Source organism: Pongo pygmaeus, chromosome 12, assembly GCF_028885625.2.
Source record: "Pongo pygmaeus isolate AG05252 chromosome 12, NHGRI_mPonPyg2-v2.0_pri, whole genome shotgun sequence".
NCBI lineage: Eukaryota > Metazoa > Chordata > Mammalia > Primates > Hominidae > Pongo > Pongo pygmaeus.
In genome coordinates this window covers 60,792,279-60,818,053 of record NC_072385.2, presented here as the reverse complement: position 1 = coordinate 60,818,053, position 25,775 = coordinate 60,792,279, and the positions used below count along the sequence as shown (strand labels likewise).

At 36.8% G+C, this 25,775-nt stretch overlaps 1 protein-coding gene and 1 non-coding gene across 5 annotated transcripts in view; one reads left to right on the top strand and one right to left on the bottom strand.

Annotated features, from left to right (window-relative positions):
- Positions 1–25,775, bottom strand: part of EXOC6B (exocyst complex component 6B) — a 661,647-nt gene that overhangs the window by 571,807 nt on the left and 64,065 nt on the right. For 3 of the 4 annotated variants that reach the window (XM_054473677.2, XM_054473671.2, XM_063649356.1), the window contains exon 2: positions 4,905–5,070. In XM_054473677.2, coding sequence (XP_054329652.1) covers positions 4,905–5,070 — 166 coding nt within the window. Of the gene's footprint in view, positions 1–4,904; positions 5,071–23,431; positions 23,479–25,775 lie in introns of those variants that run through there. The other variant, XM_054473684.2, reaches the window with a different exon arrangement.
- Positions 24,138–24,202, top strand: LOC129030982 (small nucleolar RNA SNORD78). Its single transcript, XR_008500871.1, has one exon. It is a non-coding gene; the product is annotated as a small nucleolar RNA SNORD78 (small nucleolar RNA).

Sequence of the window (25,775 nt, the reverse complement as noted above, 5' to 3'; positions counted from 1 at the left end):
TTTATTTCATAGATTCTGAACCTAGGTCAAATGGATCCCCCTAGAGCAGAGTGTCCCAGGTGTCCTGCTAGACATTAATCCCCTCTGCCCTCAAAGTAACTGGGTGGAGCCTGAAACAGACTAAAACCCTAAACCAGTAGCCTCCAGTTCAAGTATTCCTGCTGGGGCATCCTCAGCAAGTTGAAGGAATTTGCAACTTGAAGAAATTTGATGGCGGGCAAGGGAAGTAAGAGGAAAAGAAGATGAGTACCAACCAGCAAGTGATATCAGCAATTCAGGAGCATTATGAGCTATATTCAGTACTACCCTGCCAAGGAGGTATTCCACCACATGACTACTTCGATAACCAGAGACAAAACATTGTGCTGACTATCATGGACCAGGGCACCAAGGAGCTATGGGAGAAGTGTGGGATAGAGGTATCTAAGAAGCATAGAAAAGAACAGCCCAAGATGAGTATAGGAAGATGGGATGGCTAGGTGAGGACAAATAGCATACACAGGTCCTGGCAGGAAACCCCATATCTTTGTTTTCATGCATTTCAGATACTTTTGTCCAGCTAAGGCTGATCAGCCCACAAAATTTAAGGATTACAAATGTATGGACCAATAAATAGAAAGACGCACTATTAAGATTCTTTAATATGGCCAGACATGGTGGTTCATGCCAACACTTTGGGAGGCTGATACCAACACTTTGGGAGGCTGAGATGGTCAGATCACTCGAGGACAGGAGTTCAAGATCAGCCTGGCCAACACGGCAAAACCTCCTCTCTACTAATAATACAAAAATTGGCCAGGCATGGTGGTACATGCCTGTAGTCCTAGCTACTTGGGAGGCTGAGGCATGAGGCACAAGAATCACTTGAACCCAGGAGGCAGATGTTGCAGTGAGCCAAGATTGTGCCACTGAGCTCTAGCCTGGGCAACAGAGTGAGACTCTGCCTCAAAAAAAATTAAAAAAAAAAAAAAGTTCTTTAATATACTTTCAGATGGTTCACTTTTTTAATAGATGTAGAAATAATTCAGTGTTTTGTATCACCTACTTATAAGAAAAGTTTCTCTTGAATAGTGTCTATGAGAAATTCAAAGAGGTTATCATTTTTAAATTCTTGATTACATTTGCATGGCATATAGTCATTTTAAGCAGAAAACTAAATATTTAAAAAGTTATTTCAGGCTGAGTGCAGTGGCTCAGACCTGTAATCCCAGCACTTTGAGAGGCTGAGGTGGGCAGAACTCCTAGGCTGAGGAGTCCCAGACCAGCCTGGTCAACATGGTGAAACCCCGTCTCTACCAAAAATACAAAAATTAGCCAGGCATGGTGGTGCACCTGTAATTCCAGCTATTTGGGAGGCTGAGGAAGGATAATCGCTTGAACCTGGGAAGCACAGGTTGCAGTGAACCAAGATCACGCTGCTGCACTCTAGCCTAGGCAACAGAGCAAGACTCTGTCTCAAAAAAAAAAAAGTTATTTTACGGTAGCAAGTTCAAGTTTCTCATTTTAAAATGATGAAACATTTTAGAATGTTTAGAACAGTTCTATATGTTTAGAACATTTCTATATATTTGTAATATATCCTAATACTCTGTATTTTATTTTTCTTATTATAATACATAAAGAAAATGTAAAGATTTTTTTAAAACAAGCCTCATGTTCCCCTAAAAACACTCTAGCTTATTCTTAGGTGCCTGCCATTCAAATATGACTTTCTATGTGTGCTGTGACAAGAAAAGGGTTGGGAAGCATGCCCTAGAGGACTCACTCTATGGGCTTCTCTATGAAGTCATCAGAAATTGTTCTCAATTTACACTCTCATGTTCTCATGCATGTATACATTTTTCAGAAAGAAGATTCAAACTATTCATGAGATTCTGGCCCTCTCCATTTCATTCCCCATATGAATGACTAGAACTACCAACTACTGAGTCACCCAAACCAGAAACCTAAGAGTCATGGGCTCTATTCCAGATATATGAGATACCATATCTCATAAGCATCTCTGCAGTCTGCCCCTTCTTCACCATCTCCTTAGTTTTAGTCTTCCTCATTTTTTAACATGGATTTCAACTTATCATTTTCCCATATTGAATGAAAATTTTGTTTTAAATATGTACACTTTAACACTGAGTTTTCTAATGAACATTCAAAATTGTCAGTTGAAACTGCAGGAAACTTAAAATACAAAGAAAAGCATTTCAGATACTTTTGTCCAGCTGAGGCTTATCAGCCCACAAAATTTAAGGATTACAAATGTATAGACCAATACATAGAAAGACACACTATTAAGATTCTGTAATATGGTCAGGCATGGTGGTTCATGCCTATAATACCAACACTTTGGGAGGCTGAGACGGTCAGATCACTTGAGGACAGGAGTTCAAGACCAGCCTGGCCAATATGGCAAAACCCCATCTCTACTAAAAATTCAAAAATTGGCCAGGCATGGTGGTACACACCTGTAGTCCTAGCTACCTGGGAGGCTGAGGCATAAGGCCCAAGAATGAAAACATTAAAATTATTTATTATCAAGGGATTATTGATAACATTTTGGTATATAGTCTTCTAATCTTCTTTAATGCTTATTTATTTACATGTAAAGTATGTGCATTTAGTTTATAAAAATAGTCATACTGTTCATACATTTTAATCAGCTTTATACATTAAGCAAACATCTCTAATACTTTCCCATGTCAAATATCCTCTATACTGTAGTTTATTATTATTTCAAATAGATGCACCACAATTTCTTTTAGTAATCCTCTATTAAGTGATGTTAGGAACACTTTTAAGTTTTACCTATTAAAAGAAAACATCATATGAACATCCTTGTACATGCACTTACAGCCTTAGAATAAATCCTAAAATTACGTGGGGTTTTAAGTATTGGCACCTTATTGTTTAAATTTGCATTCCTTTAATTTTTTTCTAAATTGTAGAGCTCCTTTGTATTTCTTCCTATGTAAACTGTACGTTATTGTGTATTTCTCATTTTTCTATTAGAATGTTCACATTTTTCCTATTAATTTATCAAGAATCTTCATATATAAGGATATCAACAATTTGCCATATGTGTTTGTAAGTATTTTTTATTATTTGCCTTTTAAGTTTTAATTTGTAGGTAGAATAAGTTCTTTCCTTTTAATGTTGTTACATCTATCAATTTTTTCTTTCTGGTTTAGAAATTTTGTTTGGAAATGTCTCAAAATAATATAAATATTCACCTATATTTTCTACTAGTTCTTTCATGGTTTTATTTTTTACATTTAACTTTTTAGTTCCTCTGAAATTAATTTCAGTATGTTGAATAAGGAAAAGACCTAACTTACTTTAAATGAAAATAGTTAAGCATTAAAGAACATTAACAATAAATCAAAAGACTGTTACCTCTAGAGTAGAGAAAGCAACTGAGAGGGGTACTATTGAGAGATTTAATTGTGATGGCAATATAATTTCTTAAGATGGCTGGATACTGTTGTACAGGTCCATAAATTCTTTTTTAAACCTTAGGACCTAATGCGTTTAAACTTAAGAATTTTGGAAATTTTTTAAAGATATTAAGGTAAATATTGTATATTACATAATACCCCCACCCAATGGGGACTAGGATAGCACCATATAATCAAACATGCTAATATTTCTGCAGCAAAACACAAAAATTCATGCTAAATAAAATAAGAAATTTGATAGTTTCATGTGATTTAGGTCATGAAACTATCTGCAATCAATTGAGTTTTTAAATTATTATAGCTTTAGAATACAATGTAATGTCTGACAGCCCACTTTGCCCCTCAGTAAAACTGTTTCTTTGCTTTCCTTACCAATATATTTTTTAAACGAATTTTACACTTACTGTCAAGTTAACCCCATGCCCAGGAAAATCCTTTTAGGATTCTAATTCAAATTTCAATAAGAAAAAAAGAATTAAAAGCATAAGGACTTGAAAGAAGAAAATAAAACTGTTATTACTTACAGATCATATGAGGAGTGTTTACATAGAAAACTCCAACTACATATAAATTATTAGAAATAACAGAAGAGCTTACTGAAGTAGTTAGATTTAAGATCAATAAGCAAAGTGAGTTATCTAAGATAAGTGACTTTGCTATGCCAGGGACCAAATGTGCCTAGCCTCCTTCCTGGACCTTAATCGGCCACACCGGGAAATAACCTTCATTCTTTGGTAGAAGACCCTCCACAACAACCAATGGTTTTTTTCTTTTGGCCTAGGTGGCATGCTACAAAGAATTTTATAGCAATGCCTTGAAATTCTATCATTCTACAATGATAACTTTTATCCAGCAAGGAAACAGAAACATGAAGAGTCAAACTGAGTTTCTGTTTAAAAGAACCAGCTACTGATCACTGGTTCTGGTCCACACGCAGTTATCCCAATTAAAATATAACTTTAAAAGGGTAATCTTGGCTGGGCGTGGTGGCTCACGCCTGTACTCCCAGCACCTTGGGAGGCCGAGGCGGGCAGATCACGACGTCAGGGGATCGAGACCATCCTGGCTAACACGGTGAAACTCCGTCTCTACTAAAAATACAAAAAAAATTAGCCGGGCGTGGTGGCGGGCGCCTGTAATCCCAGCTATTAGGGAGGCTGAGGCAGGAGAATGGCGTGAACCCGGGAGACGGAGCTTGCAGTGAACCGAGATCGCACCACTGCACTCCAGCCTGGGCGACAGAGCGAGACTCCGCCTCAAAAAAAAAGGTGGGGGGTATTCTTTTTAGCTAAAAAGCCATACTCTCAAGAATGTACGTTTCAGTATAAATTCCTTTCTAATTATACAAAAATCTTCACTACAAATATGTGTTCTGCGTTATAATCCTTAATCCTTTAATCCTAATCAAAACCCCAACACAGGAGGGAGAAACAGTATCTCTTAGAGCCTTCTTACTTTGAGTTTCTGGGCTTCTCCTCTCACTTTCAGCAGTTCAGTTATAGAGTCCACAAAGCCCTGGTAATGAAAGTTGCACATTTTCTCAATTTCTCGGTCGTGATTACGGATACGAGTTTCAAGCTTCTCCATGAAACGTCCATGTTCTTCACCATCATAAACAGACCTTTAAAAAAAAATGGCACGAAGATTATACCATGGTTACTTCTAAGAAGGAAAAACAAAATTATAAATCCAGAAGCAAATTTAGGGCACATAAGCCACAAAATAATCCAATTGTATATTAACATGCCTCATTGTTAAATGAGTATTTTTAAGGAAAATCCAAACTTTTGCTTTCTTATTCATTCCAAAATATTTGAGTGCCTGACAGTATTTGTCACAAAATTCTCATTATAAAATTAAAAGACTGAATTACAACTCCCTTGTATCTTTCTTTCTCAATTTAACTAGTCTAGAAATGCTCAATTTTAGTTAAATTCAACTATCCAATTGCTCCATGAGCATATTCAAGAAATTGAACACAGCTAGAGAAAAAACACACAGCTGTGCTGGCTAGACTCAGGGTAGCCATGTAACTACAAATCTAAATTAGGCAGTCAATATCGCTAGATAATTCTACTACAACTATTCCCCCATCTCACATCCCAGAAAAATCACTTTGTATTCTAAAGTACTTATGTGTGGGAACCTTACCTTGTCCTCTCCTCAAATGTTCATACCTTCAGCCTCAGCTGCTGATCTGACTATATACTTTACAGAAAAAAACAGACAGAAAGAACTACCTCCTCTTCCCTCATTAAAATCAACCAGTCTACTTTACATTTGTAGCTCCTACTCTCCACCCATCAGTAACGATAAAATAAGTGTTCCAAGCTCTTATCTACAATTCAGTCCCTCTTGTTGTCTCAAGAATTTTATTCCTGCAAGTTTTCCCATTTATCCCTCCTCGGTAACATATATTTCTCCCTCTTTACTAGATGATTCTCATGGGTATATAAACATGACTTTTCTTTAAATATAATTGTTTTTATTTTTTTAATGAAAGATGAAGTCTCAATATGTTGGCCAGGTTGATCTTGAACTCCTGGCCTTGGACAGTCCTCACACCTTTGCCTCCCAAAGTGCTGAGATTACAGGCATGAGCCACCACGCACAGCCTATACATGTCTTTTTAAATCCTGCCCTTAACTACGCATCCCCCTCCCCTTCCCAGCAAAACTCCCTTCCACTTCCTCACTTCTTTGCCTTACTAAAGTATTCATTGTACTCCACCTAATAGCAGCATTTGATATGGTTTTATATTCTCTCCTTCTTTAAACACTCTCTCCCGTAGACTTCAATGATACCACACTAACATGTTTCTTAACCTCTCACTGATGTGCCTTCTCAATCTCCATTCTCAGCTCCTCCTCCTCTATTACATTCCGAAGTATTCCTAAAACTTCTCTTCTCCACCTATGCTCTCTCATTAAGCGAAGCCATCTAATTCCATGGCTTTAAAATATCATCTCTGTAGTGCTGATTTCCTAATCTATAATTCAGAGCATTTCCCTGAGCACTAGATTCAAATATCCAGCTACTATTTAATTCCAACTGGGTTTTTAAAAGCCATCTCAGTATTTAACATAGAAAAAAAAATATTTATTACTAACATATCTCCACTCCCATACCTGTTCCTCCTCAAATTTCCCAACCACCTATCCATCCCATCACAGCTAAAGGCACTATACAGTTGCCCAAGCCAAAAATCTAGGAATGACTCCTAATCTATCTCTTTCCATCACATACCCTATCCAATACATTAATAAGTCCTGACAACTCAACCTCCTAAACATGTCTTAACATTTACCATATTCCACCATTTCCACTAAAACATGATCTAAATCTATACTACCACCACAATGGACCAATGCAACAGCCTCCTAACAGTCTCCATTCTGCACATTCCATCTACTCCACCCCCTGCCCCAAAACAGACACTCCACACAGTAATGAAAATGATCAGAATTAAAATCTTGATTCTTTACTGCTGCCTGTAAGGCCCTACATAATGTAACCTCACATTACCTCTCTAACCTCATTTCTCTCCTCTCTCTAGTTCCCACCCAAATTCCCTTCCATCCTCTATGTTCCAGCTACCCTGGCTTTTTTTTAACGCCTCTTCCTGCCTCAAGAATTTTGTTTTTGCAGCTCTTATACTAGTAATGCTCATCCCCTATACCTTTGAACAATCTCTTCCTTCTCACCGTCCATGATATGTTGTCTATCTCTGCCTCCCCACAACCCACCTCAACTAGATTATAAGTTCAAGGGCAAGAATTTTGTCTGTCATACTGTACCTCTATAACAGTGCCAGACAGGTAGTAGACAATAAGTAAACATTCATTGACTAAAGAATGACTAACACTATCTCTAAGGACTCTTTGATTTCTGACATTTGTTCAAGAAATACTCATTTGCTCATTGCCAACATTTTCTGGTTCTATAATCCTTTCTGGGTACTGGATCACTATCCTGATCCTGTGGATCAGAAACCACGCCCCCCTTCAGAAGGTCAGTTCTACCACCCGAAACTCAGCAGTAACCATAGATGAACCGAATAGTCATGCACTGCATAATAATGTTTTAGTTAACGATGGACCACATATATAATGGTGGTCCCATTGTATTATCTAGTGAAGTCATAGGCTTTGTATTGTAGTGCAACACATTACCTTTTCTATATTTAGATATACAAATACTTACCAGTATGTTATAACTGCCTACAGTATTAAGTACAGCAACATACTGTACAGGTTTGCAGCCTAGTAGCAATAGGCTACATCATATAGCCTAGGTGTGTAGTAGGCTATATACCATCTAGGCTTGTGTAAGTATACTCTATGATGTTCACACAACAATGAAATCACCTAATGACACATTTTTCAGAAAATATCCTCTCTGCTAAGCAACATATGACTGTACATGTTTGGCTTCCAGTCAAGATTCTGAACACTGACTTCAGAAAAGGCAGAGCAATCTGGATTCATTCTCCTTCCTTTGAAATAAAGGGAGATTGTCAAATAAATTATAAACAATCTCTGCTTTGACAAGTAGGAAAACTGTAGAATAACCACTTGCCTGAAAAAGCTGTTTGGAATACATAAGAGAATCTACCATTGACATTTCAAGTAATCTCAAATACACTTTTCCCCTTTTCAAAGGAAAGGAAAAGAAAGGTTTCCATGTAAAGATACTCATTTACCTTGACACTTGGAAAACGCGAAGAATCACCGAAAACTCCTCAATGTAAATTGCATAAGCTGATATATTATTCAATAGTAGACAATCTCTTGGTTTCAAATTCAGTACACCCTGACTTGACTCAATATACTTCTAAGTTAAATGGCAAGTATAGTTCATTCTACTGGGTAAAACTTCTTTTCATTTCTTCCCTCCAGAGATCTACAGTAAGGTCACAAAAGACAACCTCACAGAAAAGCAAATTCCAAAGTTAAGAAATGCAGAACTTATATTAATAATGCCTCCCTAGGCTCTCTGATCTTCCCATTTAAAGAAAAAAAAAATCAAAAACCTAAGAAAGGAAATGTGGATTTTAGCTGCCTGACTATGTGGCCTTCATCTTAGCACTGTAATTAGCTTGCTATATATAGGTCTTTGGCCAGTCCAGTTAATCTCTCTGACCCTCAACTTTCTCATCTAGAAAACAGGAAGCAATCAATTACAATTCTCTTAAAAGTACTAGCTTAGCTTTAAGTATCTACAATTCGCCTCCACTTTCAAGTTTAGTCAATAATGCTAAGATCATACATTTGTAGAATAGTATAAATAGGCAGTAGTTCAAAACAAGTTAATGGATCAGGGGTGGTGGCCCACACCTGTAATCCCAGCACTTTGGGAGGCCAAGATAGAGGGATTGCTTTGAGGCCAGGAGCTCGAAACCAGCCTGGTCAACATAGTGAGATCCCATCTCTTTAAAAAACAAAATAAAACACAAGTTAATAAAGTTTCTACCTGCTTATCACTACTCTCCATCTGTTACTCCTATCTTAGGACCATTATGATTGTAATGTTCTCTTTAATTATTATGCAGAATAACATGAAAGGTTTGCAGTAGATTCCCAGAGTATTTTGAGAATTAAAAAAAAAAGAAAGAATAAAATGTAAAACACCCATATTTAAAACAGGGGATAAAGACTATATTTAAAAGACTTTGTGTTCCATAGGTATGTTTCAGGAAATCCATGATTCCCAGATCCTATGCGGATTTTGTATATATAGGTAGATGTACATAAGCATTTTTAAGAAAAAAAGTTTCCCATAGTTTCCATCTGGTTACCAAATAGCTTAAAAACCACAAATTTAAAGATTTTATTTCAAATTGTCTACCAAAGGAAAAGGCAATTATGAACTGATCACTACCTAACAGTTCACCATGAATCAGCATTTCAAGCATATTTAAATATAACACCTTGCTAACCAACATATCCATCAGATATAAAAGGCTAAAAACAAAAATAAACAAGACTTAAACACTGAAAAGGTCAGAAATTTACTACTGAAGCTAATCTAATATCAGTAGTCAACAATGCAGTCCAACAAAGTGTGGCATTTTTTTCTTTTAACAAATACCTTAAGGTAGAGAAAGACTGCCATCTAGTGATGGCCCCTTTCTAACATTCCTTGAAATGATGTGGCCTTACAAGTAAACAGGACTGCTTAAAAATCTAAAAACTATATTCCATAATACCTGTTGGTCAGAGACTTATAGCTGATTACTAAATGATATGTAAGGTACTCTAATGTTTAAATTTCCATTACTATTAGAAAGCAGGATCTTGAGAACAAAGGCATAGGTTTTTGACATGTCCAGGTTATGTTGCAGTTAAACAAGACAATCTATGCAATAAACTGCACCACTAGTTTAAATATTTGTGATAATCTCAATAATATTCTTAGTAAAGTATATACTTTACTATAGTACTTAGTAAAAGGCAAACAAGAAGAAATATATGGAAATTAACTAAACTTTTTATAGCCTAAATTTGATTCAACTAAATAAATGCTGCCATGTGGAGTCTGGTTTCCAAAAACCCCCAAATAAACCACCAGTTTGTGCAAAAAGTAAATTATTTATCCTCGTGTAACTATCTGGTGCATAGTTCTAGATTTCATAATGATACTATATCCATATCCCACCTAAATTTCATGTGCATATTAAGAGATCTTAATTTATAAAATGGCACTTGAGTAATTCTATTGAACAAATATTTACCATTCACCTGTACCGAACCACTACAGGATTATATCACTTCCTTAGAGCCTATATTAATTCAAATTTCCTTGTCAAAGAAGGAGGAAAAATAATGTTATAAGTATTATTTCATTTAAATCCAATGCATCTTATAAATTAGACATTATTCCCATTTTATAAATGAGAAACCTGTAACCCAAGAAGATGAAGCAACTTGCCAACTTCACATAGCTAGAAAGTGTCCTCTTTACTGCATCAGTCTATCTCTTAGAACAAGGAAAGCAAGCAGGTGGCATGGGCCCCCAAAATGTTAGCTGAAAGAGGTCTTAGAGATGGAATACAAAGCTCTCATTGTACACTCAAGGAAACTGAGGCCAAGGCAAGTTAAATGCCTTAATCAAAATTAATTACTTGCTAAAATACAATTAGGCCTGACCCCCAAAGAAAACAGAAAAAGCTAATGCAATATGAAGCCCAACACAAAGCTAAGTGGTTTAAAAAGAGAGAGAGAGAGACAAACTTCTACTTAAAGATGAGTAAGTTGCCTATTAGTTGTGCCTACACAACTATTCTCTTCTTCCTCCTATTGGAAGAGTCCCAATTCATTCTGATATTTCTGTCCTACCACAAAGGATAAATATTAATTAGTCTGTAAACCAATCATGGTAATTGCATTCTCTTTGTGAGTGACCAGTTAATATACGGTGGTCAGTGACACACTTATCTCACCAATGAGAAGGAAAATCTGGCAGTGAGGGTCCAAGAAAAGGTTTTCTTTCCTGAAGCATTCAGGAAAAGAAATTGCTTTTCCTGCCTTAGACATTGTCCTGTGAAAGCATAATGTTTGAAGATGCAGTAACCATTCTGAAAAGGAAGAAGATATTGCCCAAAAAAAATCTTAGAATGGCAAAGGGGAAAATGGAAAACACTTGGCTCTTTGATAGTGATGCAATCCTGAAACAGCCCTATCTCCAAACATCATGTTATATGACTTAATAAATTTCCCATTGTTTAAGCCACTTTCCCTTGATATTCTGCTACTTGCAAAGGAAAGTATCCTAAATGATGCAACATTGTTCAGTCTTCAAAGGTAACAAGCAAATCAAAGAAACAACCAAGAGCAAGTCAGAGTCTACACACTTTACAAAGCAATCTTGTTCCCTGGACCTAGGCCATTCTTCTCCTTTTGCTTCTAATTTAGTTAAGAGTAACTCCCATTTGCCCCTCAATTTTCAGCTTGCACCTTTTCTGGGAAACCTTCCCTAATCACATAGATTCTATTATGTGCTCCTCCTCGGTGATCATCATTTTTACAGAATTTATTAAACTATATCTGATTGTCCATTCACTTGCCAATCTCCCCATACTAGAATGCTAATCTCCTTGTGGGGAGAGACTATGTCTTACCCACTTTATCTCTACCTCTCGGCACACAGCCTGGCACAGAGGAGGTCCTCCATATATGATGAAGATGGAGAAAGGTAGGAGACTAACTGATGAGGATTTCTAGTTGTTTCAGAGGTGGATGCAAAAGTGTATCCCATAATACAAAGCATTTCTGTTGAGATGTTTTCAGAACCACGGAGAACTTCAAGACACAATGAACTGAACATTTTGGTTTTTGTTTTTGATTAATTCAAGGAAAAATTCCAGAGTTTATTCTGGTCTTTTCTTTTTCATATATATGTTTTTAAACTTCTGTCATGGTTTTATTCCCCAAACATTTTCTTCTCATTAAGCTCCATAAAAGCATCATTAGTATTTTTGTTTATTCCAAATGTTAAAAATAAAGTGGAAAAACAGATTTGTCCATGATGTTGAAAGAGAAACTGCAGGAGGTCAAAAGGAGTTTAAAGTCCCTTCTCCTTACTTCAGTTTGTCTATCAGTTGAATTCCAACCTTAGTATTGTAATCTGGATGCTCTGGGTGCATAACGATGAAGGAGATCAATCAGATCATCATCAATGACAGGAGAAGCATATGCTAATTAACATGAATTCTAACTGAACACTATACCCACATATTTTTGTACTGCCACAGGAGATCAAATACATTCAAATCCTTTCTCCAGCTCTGAAGATACCAAGGTATCCAACTGGCTTCACACAAAGATAGCCCATATAACCAAAAGAATGCTGTGATGCAGATCTCTCTCAAAGCAGGAAGGAAACCCCAATGATGGCTATTTCCAGAGGAATAAAAGCAGGGTGGAGCAGTTTCAACTGACACCTAGCCAAAGGGCCTACTAAAACCTGGTTTTGGTTAAATACCACAGGAAAGTAGAGAAGGGGAAATTGTCACAAAACATCAGTCAAATCAACAACAGACTATTAGGAAATAAACTAATGAAAACGAGGAAACTCCAAATTAAGAACATAGAGACTGCCGTAACTGCTACTATGATAATGTCGCACTATTAGAACAAGTAATCACCATCAGTAACTGAAGATATAAAGGCAAAACAGGATTATTAGTGGCTTCACTTTGTCCTTTGTATCTATTTGTGTTAAGTGCAAAAAGATTTTATTTCATTGCATCTTTCAGTGGTGGTCATGAAATCTGGCAGATAAAAGTTAGATCATGAATGTTGCTGCCAATTATAAGATAAGATATAAAAAAGTACCTCTACAGCCTGGTGATACTCATTGACTCTAACCTAGAAAACTGCTGAAAGCAGAGTACTAATACAGTTGTTTAGGAGTTATAATACACTTGGAAGGTTAGCTCTGGTTTCACTGCATGTAATTCAGTGTGTTAAGTTTAACACTTAAACATGTGATGTTGGAGCTAGATGAAATGACCAGTTCACTTAGTATCTATCATCAACATAATGAGTCTGAATCTGGGGCATGTTGATAAAACTCTTCCAGATTCTTTACAAAAGACATTAAGTAGCAGGGTGGTGCAAAAGTAATTGCGGTTTTGCCATTACTTTTAATTTTTGCCATTAAAGGGGAAAGTAATTGCGGTTTTGCCACTACTTTTAACGTTTGCCATTAAGAATAATGGCAAAACCACAATTACTTTTGCGCCACCCTACATATTTAATTAAATAATTACTCTGAAGGCATATGTAAATATTAAGAGACTGTATGAATTATTGAAACATGATTCTACTGAGAGAAAAAAGAAAAATGAATAATTGTTGGAACACTTCGGTCTCCATACTTAAAATTATCATTATGGTTCCGATGATAGGTATCATTAAGCTATTAACAGAGAAAGACAAACCAATAATGGTTAACACTAGTATGGTAGAAACACAGCAGTGAATAGCCATGATCCACTTATGCATGTAGATTTAATGTGGACTTAAAAAAATAGACCATGCAAGTTTCCTAGAATCTCTGAATCAAACCCTAATAAACGTAAGTAACCTCATTTGTAGATGTATATGTTGTGTATACTATATATATAAATGCATGTATTATATATAGTATATATGCTATATATGTGGGTGACACATATATACATATACATACCTCACACACACACATACATACATACACACGCGCAAACACACACACACACTTTTTCTAATTTTCCGAGAAAGAACCAGACCTAACAACACCACATTCAACTCCTCGTCCAATTTCACCCATAAGTGGTTGTTTGCTGATACCCCATGGCCAAAAGTGACCACAATTTAAAACTCTTTAACTCTATAAGCAATTAAGTACATGAAAGAGGATGGATGAAAAGCATCAGAATAGTTTCCATCCTAAAACATAATAAAGAACAAAGCAGGCAAAATAGGATGAAGTTCCATGAACAGTATCGAAGATTGGATACTCTGTGAAAAACATTTCTACTATCAAACTCCTAATCACCTCTAACCACCTCTAACCTAATCTCTCTAATCACCTCTGACCTAATGCTTCTATTTTATAGCCATACAGAGAAAAAGAGACATGGCCTATTGCCCACACAAGATGGGGAGTCAAATCAGAGGCCTTCAAATGAATGAAGTGAAGATACCCCAGAATACATCATTAGTAAAAGATAAAATAGAAAAACATTTCCTCATAAAGGGAGACTGCAAGTAAAGTTGCCTATCTGGTGTTGGCTCTGGGTGAGGGAAGGAGAAAACTCCCATGATAATTTGAAAGTACATGCCAGCCTTCTCACAGAAGGGAGGTCTACACTCATACTATTATCAGTCTTCTGTGGTCTGAGAAATCTCAACTGACAATTTATTTTTAAAGTAGTCCCAGCATGGTTGTTAATACCCTCAAATAACCGACTGAAGCAAAGGCAAATCTTCTCCAGAGAAATATACCTTAACCTATACTTCTAGGAATTCTCACAAATAATACTCCTTTGAACTGGAACTTAAGTATCAAAAGTCATAAAACATACAAGGAAACAAAGTATAAAAACAAGAATCAGAAGAAACACAAATAGCAAAATCAGGCTTGCAATGGCTTAAAATTAATATGTATAAATTAAAAATAAATGTGTAAGATGTTTAAAGAAATATAAAAAGGAATTACCAAGAAAAGAAAAAAACTATCAAAAATGAATATATGAACCCAAAATATCTGAGACAGGTCTCAGTCAACTTACAAAGTTTATTTTGCCAAGGTTAAGAACACGCCTGTGACATAGCCTCAGGAGGTCCTGATGACATGTGCCCGAGGTGATACATGTGTCCAAGGTGATTGAGATACAGCTTGCTATTATACATTTTAGAAAGACATAATACATCAATCAATACATGTAAGATTTAGATTGGTATGATCTGGAAGGGCAGGACAATTTGAAGTGGGGAAGGGCTTCCAGGTCATACATAGATTTAAAATTTTTCTGATTGGCAACTGGCTGAAAGAGTTATCATCAGTAGAAAGGAATGTCTGGGTTACAATAAGCGGTTGTAGAGACCAAGGTTTTATCATGCAGATGAAGCCTCCAAGTAGCAGGCTGCAGAGAGAATAGACTGTAAATGTTTCTCATCAGACTCAGATTTTCAGGTTAACTCTGGAATGCCCTTGACCGAGAAGAAGGGTCCATTGAGATGGTGGGGGCACCTTAAAATTTTATTTTTGGTTTACAAATAGATAAACTGGAAATGAAATATAGAACTTTTAGAATAAAAACTATAACAACTGTTATTTGAAACAAGAAATGGAAAGGAAAATACTTAACTAGGAGGTGTATACATAAAAAGTACAAAATGCAGAAAGACGAAAGACGGAAAACACTAAAGAAGAGAATGGATAATACGACCGGTTTAATGGGAGCTCCAGTAAGAAATAAGAGACAGGTAAAAAATTTTTTAAATAGTTGTGAAGTTCCTAGAATTGATAAAAGATGTAATGAAGTTGTGACCCTCAAAATAAAAAGACATAAGCCTTACCAAAAGCAGCCCCATCTCTGCTCAGTTACATCTATCAAGCATTTAGAACTGGCTGCCTATTTATCCCTTCTCTTCATAGCTAAACTTTGGTAGCATGCAGAAGCTTGCTATGATGGAGCTAATTATATAAATATATGGACCCCTAGACCCATGCAAACTTTTGGTATGTCTTTTATCAGCTCATTCTTCCATTACTTACAGCATCATTTCCAAACTGTCACCATTCTCTTTAAGATGCCAATCTCAATCCTACAACTGCCTTTCACAATAAATGGTGTTGTCATGTATTACATTTAAAAAATTCAGGCTTATTAGGCACAAAATATTCTTAACTTCTTGCATTCCAATACACAAATCTGTCTATATCTCTGTCTACCCTGATATTTGTTCCTTCTTATCTCTATGAAATAGATAGGTCATCTCAATGAAAGACTAATCCTATGTTCTAAAAATCTCATATCTCTTCCACTCCAGGAAGGTTATTCCATCAATACTTTCTTTGGTGGGGGGAAGCTGATTTCTTTCAAAACATGCCCCCATCTTAACAAAACGACACAACCCATTATTTTAAAGAAAAAAAAATGCACTAAATGAAAATCTCTCTTCCGATAAATTTCCTTCTGGCATCCTTTCCCTTCCCTTTCTCTCTCTCTCTCTCTCTCTCTCTCTCTCTCCCTCCCTCCCTCTTCCCTCCTTCCCTCACCCCTGCCTTTTCTCAGTTAAGATCTTAAAAGAGCACACTATACTTACTGCCTCCATTTCCTCAAATTAGACTCGCTCTTCAAACCAGTGTAATCTGTTTCTCACCTATAACCACTCACAATGAACCTATTCTTGCTAAAGTCAATAAAAGACTATTAATTGTCAAATCAAATATTCACTTTTAATTTCATCATTTACTTGACTCCATTTTTGTATGTGCCACCATGAACTATCCCCTTTTTTTAAAATCTCTATTCCCAGGGCTTCTATTACACTCCTTCTTGGTTCTCCCCATTCTCAATCTCCTTCTATAATTCTTCTTCTTCCCTCTACCCCTGAATACCTCCTTGACCACTTCTTCTCACTCTTCATATATATATATATATATACCCTCAGAGACCTCATCAATACCTCAGTTGTTAGTATTAAACAAGTCTGGTTACCAAACCAATAATACCAGGATATATCTCTGTCAAGTCCTATAAACCTGACTCAAAGACATCGCAAACCGTGCATGTCAAAAACTACTCGGCTGGGCATGGTGGCATGTACCTATAGTCCCAGCCACTCAGGAGGCTGAAATGGGAGGATCTCTTGAACCCAGGAGTTCAAACCCAGCCCAGATAATATGGCAAGGGGCATGTCTCTTGAATTAAAAAAAAAAAAAGAATTCTTTAACTTTCTACCCGAACCCACATTTCGCTCCTAGTATTCACCATCTCAATTGAAGATAACACCAGCCACTGAGTTACCTAAACTAGAAATATGTACGTTAACCTTGACACTTCACTTCACCTCACACCTCCTCATAGAACTAGTCACCAAGACCTACCGCTTCTAATTCCACAATGGCTCTTCTATGCTCTTTCCCCTCCCTATTCTCCCCAGCTACTGCTTTGACTCATGTCCTTATCATCTCTCTTCTGAACACTGTTTTTATCACTTTCCTCTTATATTCGTAACAATCCATCTTCAATACTTCTTTGACAGTAATTTTTTAAATGAGACCTTGTACTTGGAAATTGAAAGACAGAAATACACACACATACACACAACTTTAGGATCTTGTTTCAGGATCAAGTCCAAAGTCCCTAGCATAGTACGTAAGATGCCCTCCATGTCCAGCATTATCTCTGAATACTCCCCACATTCACTCTACAACTCTACTTGAAGTTCCTTGAGCGTAGCATGTATTCCCTCTGCCTGCAATCTCCTTACCATCACTTCTCTGGCAAATTCCTACTCATCTTTCAAGGTTCAGCTCAAAACTCAACTCTTTCCTAAAACGTCTCTTCTTAATACAACTACTATAACCTGATACAGAAGCTCCTCACCTTTTTTAGTTTTTAGGATTTGTTTTTGTTTTTGTTTTGAGACAGGATCTCACTCTGTGTCCCAGGCTCAATCGATCCTCCTGCCTCAGCCTCCTGAGTAGCTGGGACTACAGGCAGGCACCACCATGCCTAGCTCATTTTTTTGTAGAGACAAGGTCTCACTATGTTGCCTGGGATGGTCTCAAACTCCTGGGCTCAAGCAATCCTCCCACCTTGGCCTCCCAAAATACTGGGATTACAGGTGTGAGCCACCATACCCATCTCAGAAGCTGCTCTTCTTACCAACAAGGTAGAACATAAGAAACTGTTCATAAAACCAAAGCAACCATGAAGAGCTTAAGCTTGCATACTCTGGAGGAATTTACACCAAACAAGACCATGAGTCCATTCTTTAAAGATTCAAATTCAATACCATTTTTCTCCTACTTGCTGATATTAGGCATCTTTTCCCAAATGACACCAATTTCTTTTTTTTTTTCTTTTTGGTTGAGATGAGGTCTTGCTACATTGCCCAGGGTGCTGTCAAACTCCTAGCCTCGAGCAATCCTACCACCTCAGCCTCCCAAAATGCTGGCATTATAGGGTGTGAGCCACCACACCCAGCCAAATTTAATCTACAATAACAGTCTCTTGCAGCATGTATTAGTCTAGTTCTATGTATTTCATTTTTTTAATAGCTTTTTTTTTTTTTTTTTTTTTTAAGACAGTATCTCACTCTGTTGCCCAGGCTGCAGCACAATGGCACAATCATGGCTCACTTACAGCCTCAAACTTCTGGGCTTAAGGGACGCTCTAGCCTCCGCCTCCTAAGTAGCTGGGACTACAGGCATGCACCACCACATTCAGCTAATTTTTTTTAATTTTTTTTTGCAGAGATGGGGGTCTCACTATGTTGCCCAGGCTGGTCTCAAACTTCTGGGCTCAAGCGATCCTCCCACCTTGGCCCCCCAAACTGCTGAGATTACAAGTGTGAGCCACAGTGCCTGCCCATAGTTTAGTTTGATAAGGAATATATTTAAAAATCTATTTTTTTTAATGAAACAAAATCTATTGAAGCACCTAGCCCTATCCTTGATAAGGAGTGTATGATAAGGATATAGGATAAGAGTTACTCCTTAACAGTCATGATATAATCATTCACCAACTGGCTCTCACTTTGACACTATAAATTTGAACTGGCCTTGAACCTATGAAGCCATATGTGGTTTGAGGTGAATTTCACCAGGAGTACTGTCATCTTGTTTTGCCTCAAAGTTCTTGAACAAATGCTTAGTATTATCCAGAAGTTACATTAGGATAATGGGCCTAGAAATGAATGGGCACCACTACTAATGATATTTACTGGTGGAAAGCACAGTTCATGTCCTTTTGCTTTGAAATGTTTATGTGTTCATATTTTTGAAAGGGTACTACGGTGAACACTCTATACAGTAATGATTTATTTACATGTCTATCTCCCCTATAAGACCATGAGTTCCTTGAGAGTTTACACCTGGAACAATGGCTGTATCCCACAGAGAAAGCATTATAAAGCGACAAAGAGCCAAAGCAGTGCCCAAAAATGTTTCAACATTTCATCTTACCCCAAAGAGAAGCACTAGAGTTCAATAACAGATATTTTTACCAAAAAGTTAATTCAAGTTCTAGCAGTGCAAATAATTTGCACTTCAGCTAAAATGTTAAACAGAGAAAGAAACACAGGAAAAAAAGGAGAAATTTAGATGGCTAAAGGAAATCTATTATAGGAGGAGAGTAGTGTCTGGCAATAATTTGTTATTTCCCTAGCTCTCCTCTAACCTTCTCTGGAAGCTAGGAGAAGGAAGATGATTAAACTGCAACAAGACATGGCTCTGAAGAGAACTGATGTTTCTGGCCCTTGTTGCCAACAGAAGGGGGAGGGTGACAGCAGTCCCTATGGGCTTTTAGAAAAAATTGCTTCCAGGTGGAAATTTTTTATGGTACTGAGCAGCCTGGAGCTATTTTTTGCTTTACTTCTTAACTACTGATGATTAAACCATGGACAATCAGGCTGCAACAATGGAAACAGTTAGACAGCTCTCAAACATCATGGTTATATGCTCCAAATTACAAAGTTAACTCTCAAAGGAGAGAAACATTTTGTTAGCAAAATCTTTTTTTAAGGGGGATGTTTTTAACTGGGTTGTGGGGGGGTTGTCAGGTGGAGTCTGTTAAAGATTTATATTTGGTAGAACATAAAAGTGGCCAAGAACTCTGTATCATAATGATAAACATCAGTCCCATGCCAAACCTAGACACTGTAATGCAGAGTCATAGGGAGCTGAACAAAGGACAATGCTAAATGTCCTGGTATTTCACAATTTTTCATTACTTTATTTTGGCCTGGATTAAGCATTCTATTAAATGATTATCATAGATGTCTGTAGGGAAATCCAGCCACACAACATGTGGGACAGCTAAGTCGGTTTATAACCTAATCATGGTTCTGAAAAAAGTTGTGATATATATTTCTGAGTTTGGAGTGATGGCTCAAGAACATTAGCAGAAAAAAGTTACTTATAGTACCAACTCATATGAAAAGCAAACAAAAACAGAGACCAATTATTTGAGCACCCAGTAATTTAATCTATGCTATTTTATTACTGCACTATCATCCATACCATTAAAGGTTAAATTCAGCCCAAAATTATAAAATAGTAGTAAAAGTAAGCATTTTTAAAATATGTGCCAAATCCTGTTAAACATTTTATATTCACTAACTCACTTATTCCCCAAATATAACCCTACCAGAATAGTTATTATCATCATTTTGCACATGAAGCAACCTTTTTCACATTGCCAGTACATAGAAGCATTTACCTTTCCCAGGTTGCCACAGTTATATAAAGAAAGGATAATAAAATGAAGGAAAAAGGATGAGGGAGAGGAAAAGGAAGATGAGCAAAAGGAAGAGGAAGAGGAGAGTAAGAAGGAAGGTGAGGTGAAAAAACAGATGTAAAACTATATACACATTCAATTTAAAGATAAATATGTTCAAATATTTTAATTCAATTCTATAGGAAACACTCAAGGACAGAAAGAAAACCAGCAAACTAATACAATGTTTAGATGATGCAATTCTGAATTTTTTCTATTTCTGTATTACTTTATCTATTACTTAAATAAACATGTATTGCTTTTCCAACTGAAAAAATAAAATGCATTTAAGAATCTAGAATAGTACCTGGTTCATAGTAGATGCTCAATAAAATATTACTTAAAATGAAAACCAAACAACAACAAAAATTCAGTGTAACTAGAAGTCTAATTTTCAATAATTATCTAAAATAAAATAAATGCTTAAAACAATAATGCGGCGGTTAACAATAACAAAATGGAGTCACTTATGTCAAAACTTTAACCAAAATGAAGTCAGGGAAGGCCATAAAGAAACTCTCTCCCTTGCATTCCTGAAATACCTGGACATCTTGTTAGTACTTGTAAACAGAGCAAACAGAGATTATCACAGGAATTTCCTCTGGCCTACAGTATTTCAGATAAGACATTCAGACCTGGACAGTTGCCTAGCAACAGCTATCTCCCCAAATGAATTAGTGCCAACTCCTACAATGTGTCCCTGAGACCAATGAGTTTTGTTTCAAAGCAGTTTGTGTAAATTTCTCTTTGTCTTTAAAAATTTCCAGTTTGTCCCAGCTTTCCTCATGTGGGCCTATGATTTTCATAGCATGTACATCCTAGGTTGCAAGCCTTTGCTATTACCAAATAAAATCTTTTGTTCTAGACAGCCTATCTCTCTGAGTTTCTTTTTTAGGTTGACAAATGAAATGAAAACTTCTTCTCAGGATCGATCCCTCACAAACCCAAGAAGCAATCACCACTGGTCAGAATTTTTAAAATTCAGTATCTTTTCCATACTCTAACTTCCTCTTGTAATTAATCATGATATCAAAATGGTTTTAAAACATATATATGGGCCAGGCACAGTGGCTCATGCTTGTAATCCCAGCACTTTGGGAGGCCAAGGCAGGAAGATTGCTTGAGCCAAGGAGTTCGCGACCAGCCCGGGCAACATAGCAAGATCTCAATCTCTACAAAAAGTTATAAGAATTGGCTGAGCATGGTGGTGTGTGCCTGTGGTTCCAGCTGTTCAGGAGGCTGAGAAAGGAGGATCACTTGAACCTTACAGGTCGAGGCTGCAGTGAGCCGTGTTTGCACCACTGCACTTCAGCCTGGGTGACAGAATGAGTGAGACTCTGTCTAAGTACATACATTTGATATCCTGAAATTCTTAATTTGAGAATTGATGTGGCAGATTCCTAGATCCCTTCCACTGCAACTACAGAACCCATAAGTTAATGTTATTTTATTATCCCTCAAATGGGAAGGGGAAAGAAGAGAGTAGCTTCAATGGTTATTATGATGGAATCTCTGTTCTATTACTAAATAACTTGATTTGTCAACTGAAAAAGTAAGCCACTTTCTTTTGCTTCCTAGTCCACTTACAAGATATGCAAAAAAAAACTCCCTACAAACATCATAAAGCTATTTACAAAAAAACATTTTAGACAAAAATAAATCTGGTCCGTCTCCTCACATCATAGGTGCCATGTTTCCATTAGGAAACAATTTTATGCGTTTTTTCTAGAAGCATTTGTTTGAGGACAGTATAGACTAGCCCATTTTAATAAACTCTTTAACACTGAAGTGTACAGGGAAAAAAGGAACCTCAGAGATGATCCAGCCCAATTTCACAGACATAACAAATTTTCCAGCTATGTCCATAAATACTAGCCCAGGTTCTGCTGGAACATCTCTAGTAAAAAGAAGTTCACTGAAAAGCAACCAATCCCATTTCAACAGCTGTTGCAAAGTTCTTATAGAAAACTAAAACTTACCTTTCTATAATTTTCACCATTTATCTTATTTTTGCCCTCAAAGGACCAGTGAGAACAAGTCCTTGATCCCTTTTTTTCCTTCACCAGACTAAACAATCTCAAATTATTCAACTATTCTACATATAAACAGCCTTTCAATTCTAGTTTTACCCTCTGGACATGTTCCAGCAGTCACTTTTCTTTAAGTGTAACAACAAAGATAGTATAGCACAGTGGGCAAGAACACCGGCTTCATAGCCAGACTTTAAGGATTTGAGCCTTAGTTCTACCACTTAATAGTTGTGTGATCTTGGGCAAGTTTATTAAACCTCTGTATGCTTCAGTTTCCATATCAGCAAAATGCAGATAATGGTAGGAACCAATTCATACAGTTGCTGTGTGAAGATTAAATGAGATAATGTAAGAATTCTGAACAGTACCTGGCATACAGAAAGCATTCTATAAATATTAACAATTTTTAAATCAAGCATGGTCAAACGAGAAAAATAAGGCCCATCGCCTTTAACCTTGTTACTTAGCTCCTATTAACAGCCTAATACTAATGCTTATGCAGTTTTGACAGTCATATCATGCTATATATTGAACTCAGAGTCATAAAATTTTTCCATGTGTTTTTCTATATTGCTATAGGCATGTAGTTGATACCCTGAATCTACAATTTACTACTATTAACTATGGCTCATTTTTCCAGTCTTGTGAGACCTTTTGGGACAATGACTTTGCCATTTCAACTTTTCATTTCAATGTTTCCCTTTGTTAAGTAGGTATAGAAAGATTTTCACAAAAGAAAAAATCCACTGTGGGAAAAGGCAGAAATCCAAAAAACTCTAGAATCTAAGACAGAAGAACTGAAGAACCCTGGCATGCACCAACATTTAAACGGAGATTTGCTGGTTTCCAATTTTAACGGGGAAGACTGTTAATCACATAACGTCAAGTAGAGACTTGAAAAAGTTAATATTGATTCTTTAGAAAAAGTCCAGGAAATAGAAAAAGCCACCAACCTTACTTCCTTAAGCCAATATTCAGCCCCCCAACTGTGTCCAACTTGGAGACAATTTGCCACAAGCCAAAGCTTTTAATGTCCCTACCTTTTGAAGGCACAGTGGAAACAATTCCCAGAACAAGGGAGTTGCGTCAGTGAACTCTCTGCTCTTTCAAGTTGGAAGGACAGTTGATTCACACCATGTGTCAGAGAGAAACACCAGTGAAAACCAAGTGAGATAAATTTTAGGTCTCCAGAGCTGTTTAATATTAAACTGTATTAAATCATTGTTATAGCAAATTATAAACAAAATATTTTGTTTACCCTTCCTCTCATATGCTCCTTCTCTTGAAAAGAAATTTTAAGATAATTCATAGTTCCAAGGTCACAGATGCTCCACCAAAAAAAATCATTTCCAAATGTTAGCATCCAGAACCAATGATCTGGATCATACTCCCAGCAAACTGCCCTGGCATATCAGAGAGTAAACTTTGCTACATAACCTTTTAGGTTTCAAGACAGTGTTAGTTTACTGATGGTCACAGACTTAGAGTAAGACCTCACTTTTGTCAACTGTCTCTACATGAAGTCATCTTAGTGTCCACTCTATTCAATAATTTTACTTTCTACTTAGATCAAGAAATCAACTATATGTTAAACTACATAAATAATACTAAGTTGATTTTATTTTTAATACTATGAATGGTAAGACTAAAACCTGAAACATGTAATAATGTTCATCAAATGTCTGACCTGAAATGAGCATGTAGACAAAGTTAACATTGAAGAAGAAAAGAAAAAAGACCTGAAACAACTTTGATCTACATGAATTTATTTGAAAAAATGGTCCTAGAACAATGAAAATAAAATTTAACACAAGTGATAACAAAACTCAAATCACAAAAGTTGAGGAAAAACTAAACCAACAATACAAATATTTTAAGATAAAGCTTAACATGTTAAGAGACATCTTTCTGAAAAGAGAGACCACTAAAACTGCATGATTAGTTCAATACAAGGAATTAAGAAATTACAATGGGTAACTGTGGAAAGCAAATTTCACTTCTCTCAAAAATGACATATGATGCCAGGCAGAGGGGCTCACGCCTGTAATCCCAACACTTTCGGAGGCTGAGACAGGTGAATCACCCGAGGTCAGGACTTCAGGACCAGCCTGGCCAACACGGCGAAACCCCATCTCTACTAAAAATACAAAAATTAGCTGGGTGTGGTGGTGTGCACCTATTATCCCAGCTACTCAGGAGGCTGAGGCAGGAGAATCACTTGAACCCAGGAGGAGGAGGTTGCAGTAAGCCGAGATTGTGCCACTGCACTGCAACCTGGGTGAAGAGCAAGACTCTGTCTCAAAAAAAAAAAAAAAAAAAAAGACGTATGATTAAAATTTGTTAGACATCTACCTGAGGCCTACTGTACATTTTCATTACTCTTCCATTATCAATAGATCAATCTGGTTTGGGCTGTATAACTTCTTTAGAGAATCTGATATTCTACACAGGTGAACTCTAAACTCAACAAAGTGATGATCTACTGTGACCCCAATCATCACTAAGAAACAAAGTTGCTTGCCAATAAATTACTTCTCCAAAGCGTTATATTTAGGGCACTCTCCAAAAGCTATGAAATATCACCACCACATTCTAGCTCTCCAATCTATAGAGTAACTTGATTATTTATTTAAAGAGGGAAAGTAGCAGCATCTTTTTTTTTAATGTTCAAAATGGACCAAACAAAAATAGACTTTTAAAGGGCAAGAGAAATTTGACTATTAAATAATAAAATAAGTGGCCTCAGCAAATTAAATAGACATTGTTTTCTCAGAAATTTAACAAGATTGGCTATGTTAGGTGGTTTGGGCATTTTCCTGCCATAGGCTCATTTAGTATCTATTGACTGAGAATTTACTAAAAACAAAAAGAAAAGAGCATCTTCCTTTGAGGGTGCCCATACTATAATTAGTAAGGAAATATATAAGAAACCACAATAAAAAGTAATTATAAAACTGTTCAGGAGCTAAGGATGGTAGCATATGCCTGTAATCCCAGCTACTCAGGAGGCTGAGGTCAAAGGTTCTCTTGAGCCCAGGAGTTCAAGATCACCCTGAGCAACATACTGCTCATCCCAAACTTAAAAAAAAGAAAAAAAGCCAGGCATGGTGGCTCATGCCTGTAATCCCAGCACTTTGGGAGGCTGAGACGGGCAGATCACAAGGTCAAGAGATCAAGACCATCCTAGCCAACATGGTAAAACCCCATCTCTACAAAAAATACAAAAATTAGCTGGGCGTGGTGGCATGTGCCTGTAGTCCCAGCCACTTGGGAAGCTGAGGCAGCAGAATCACTTGA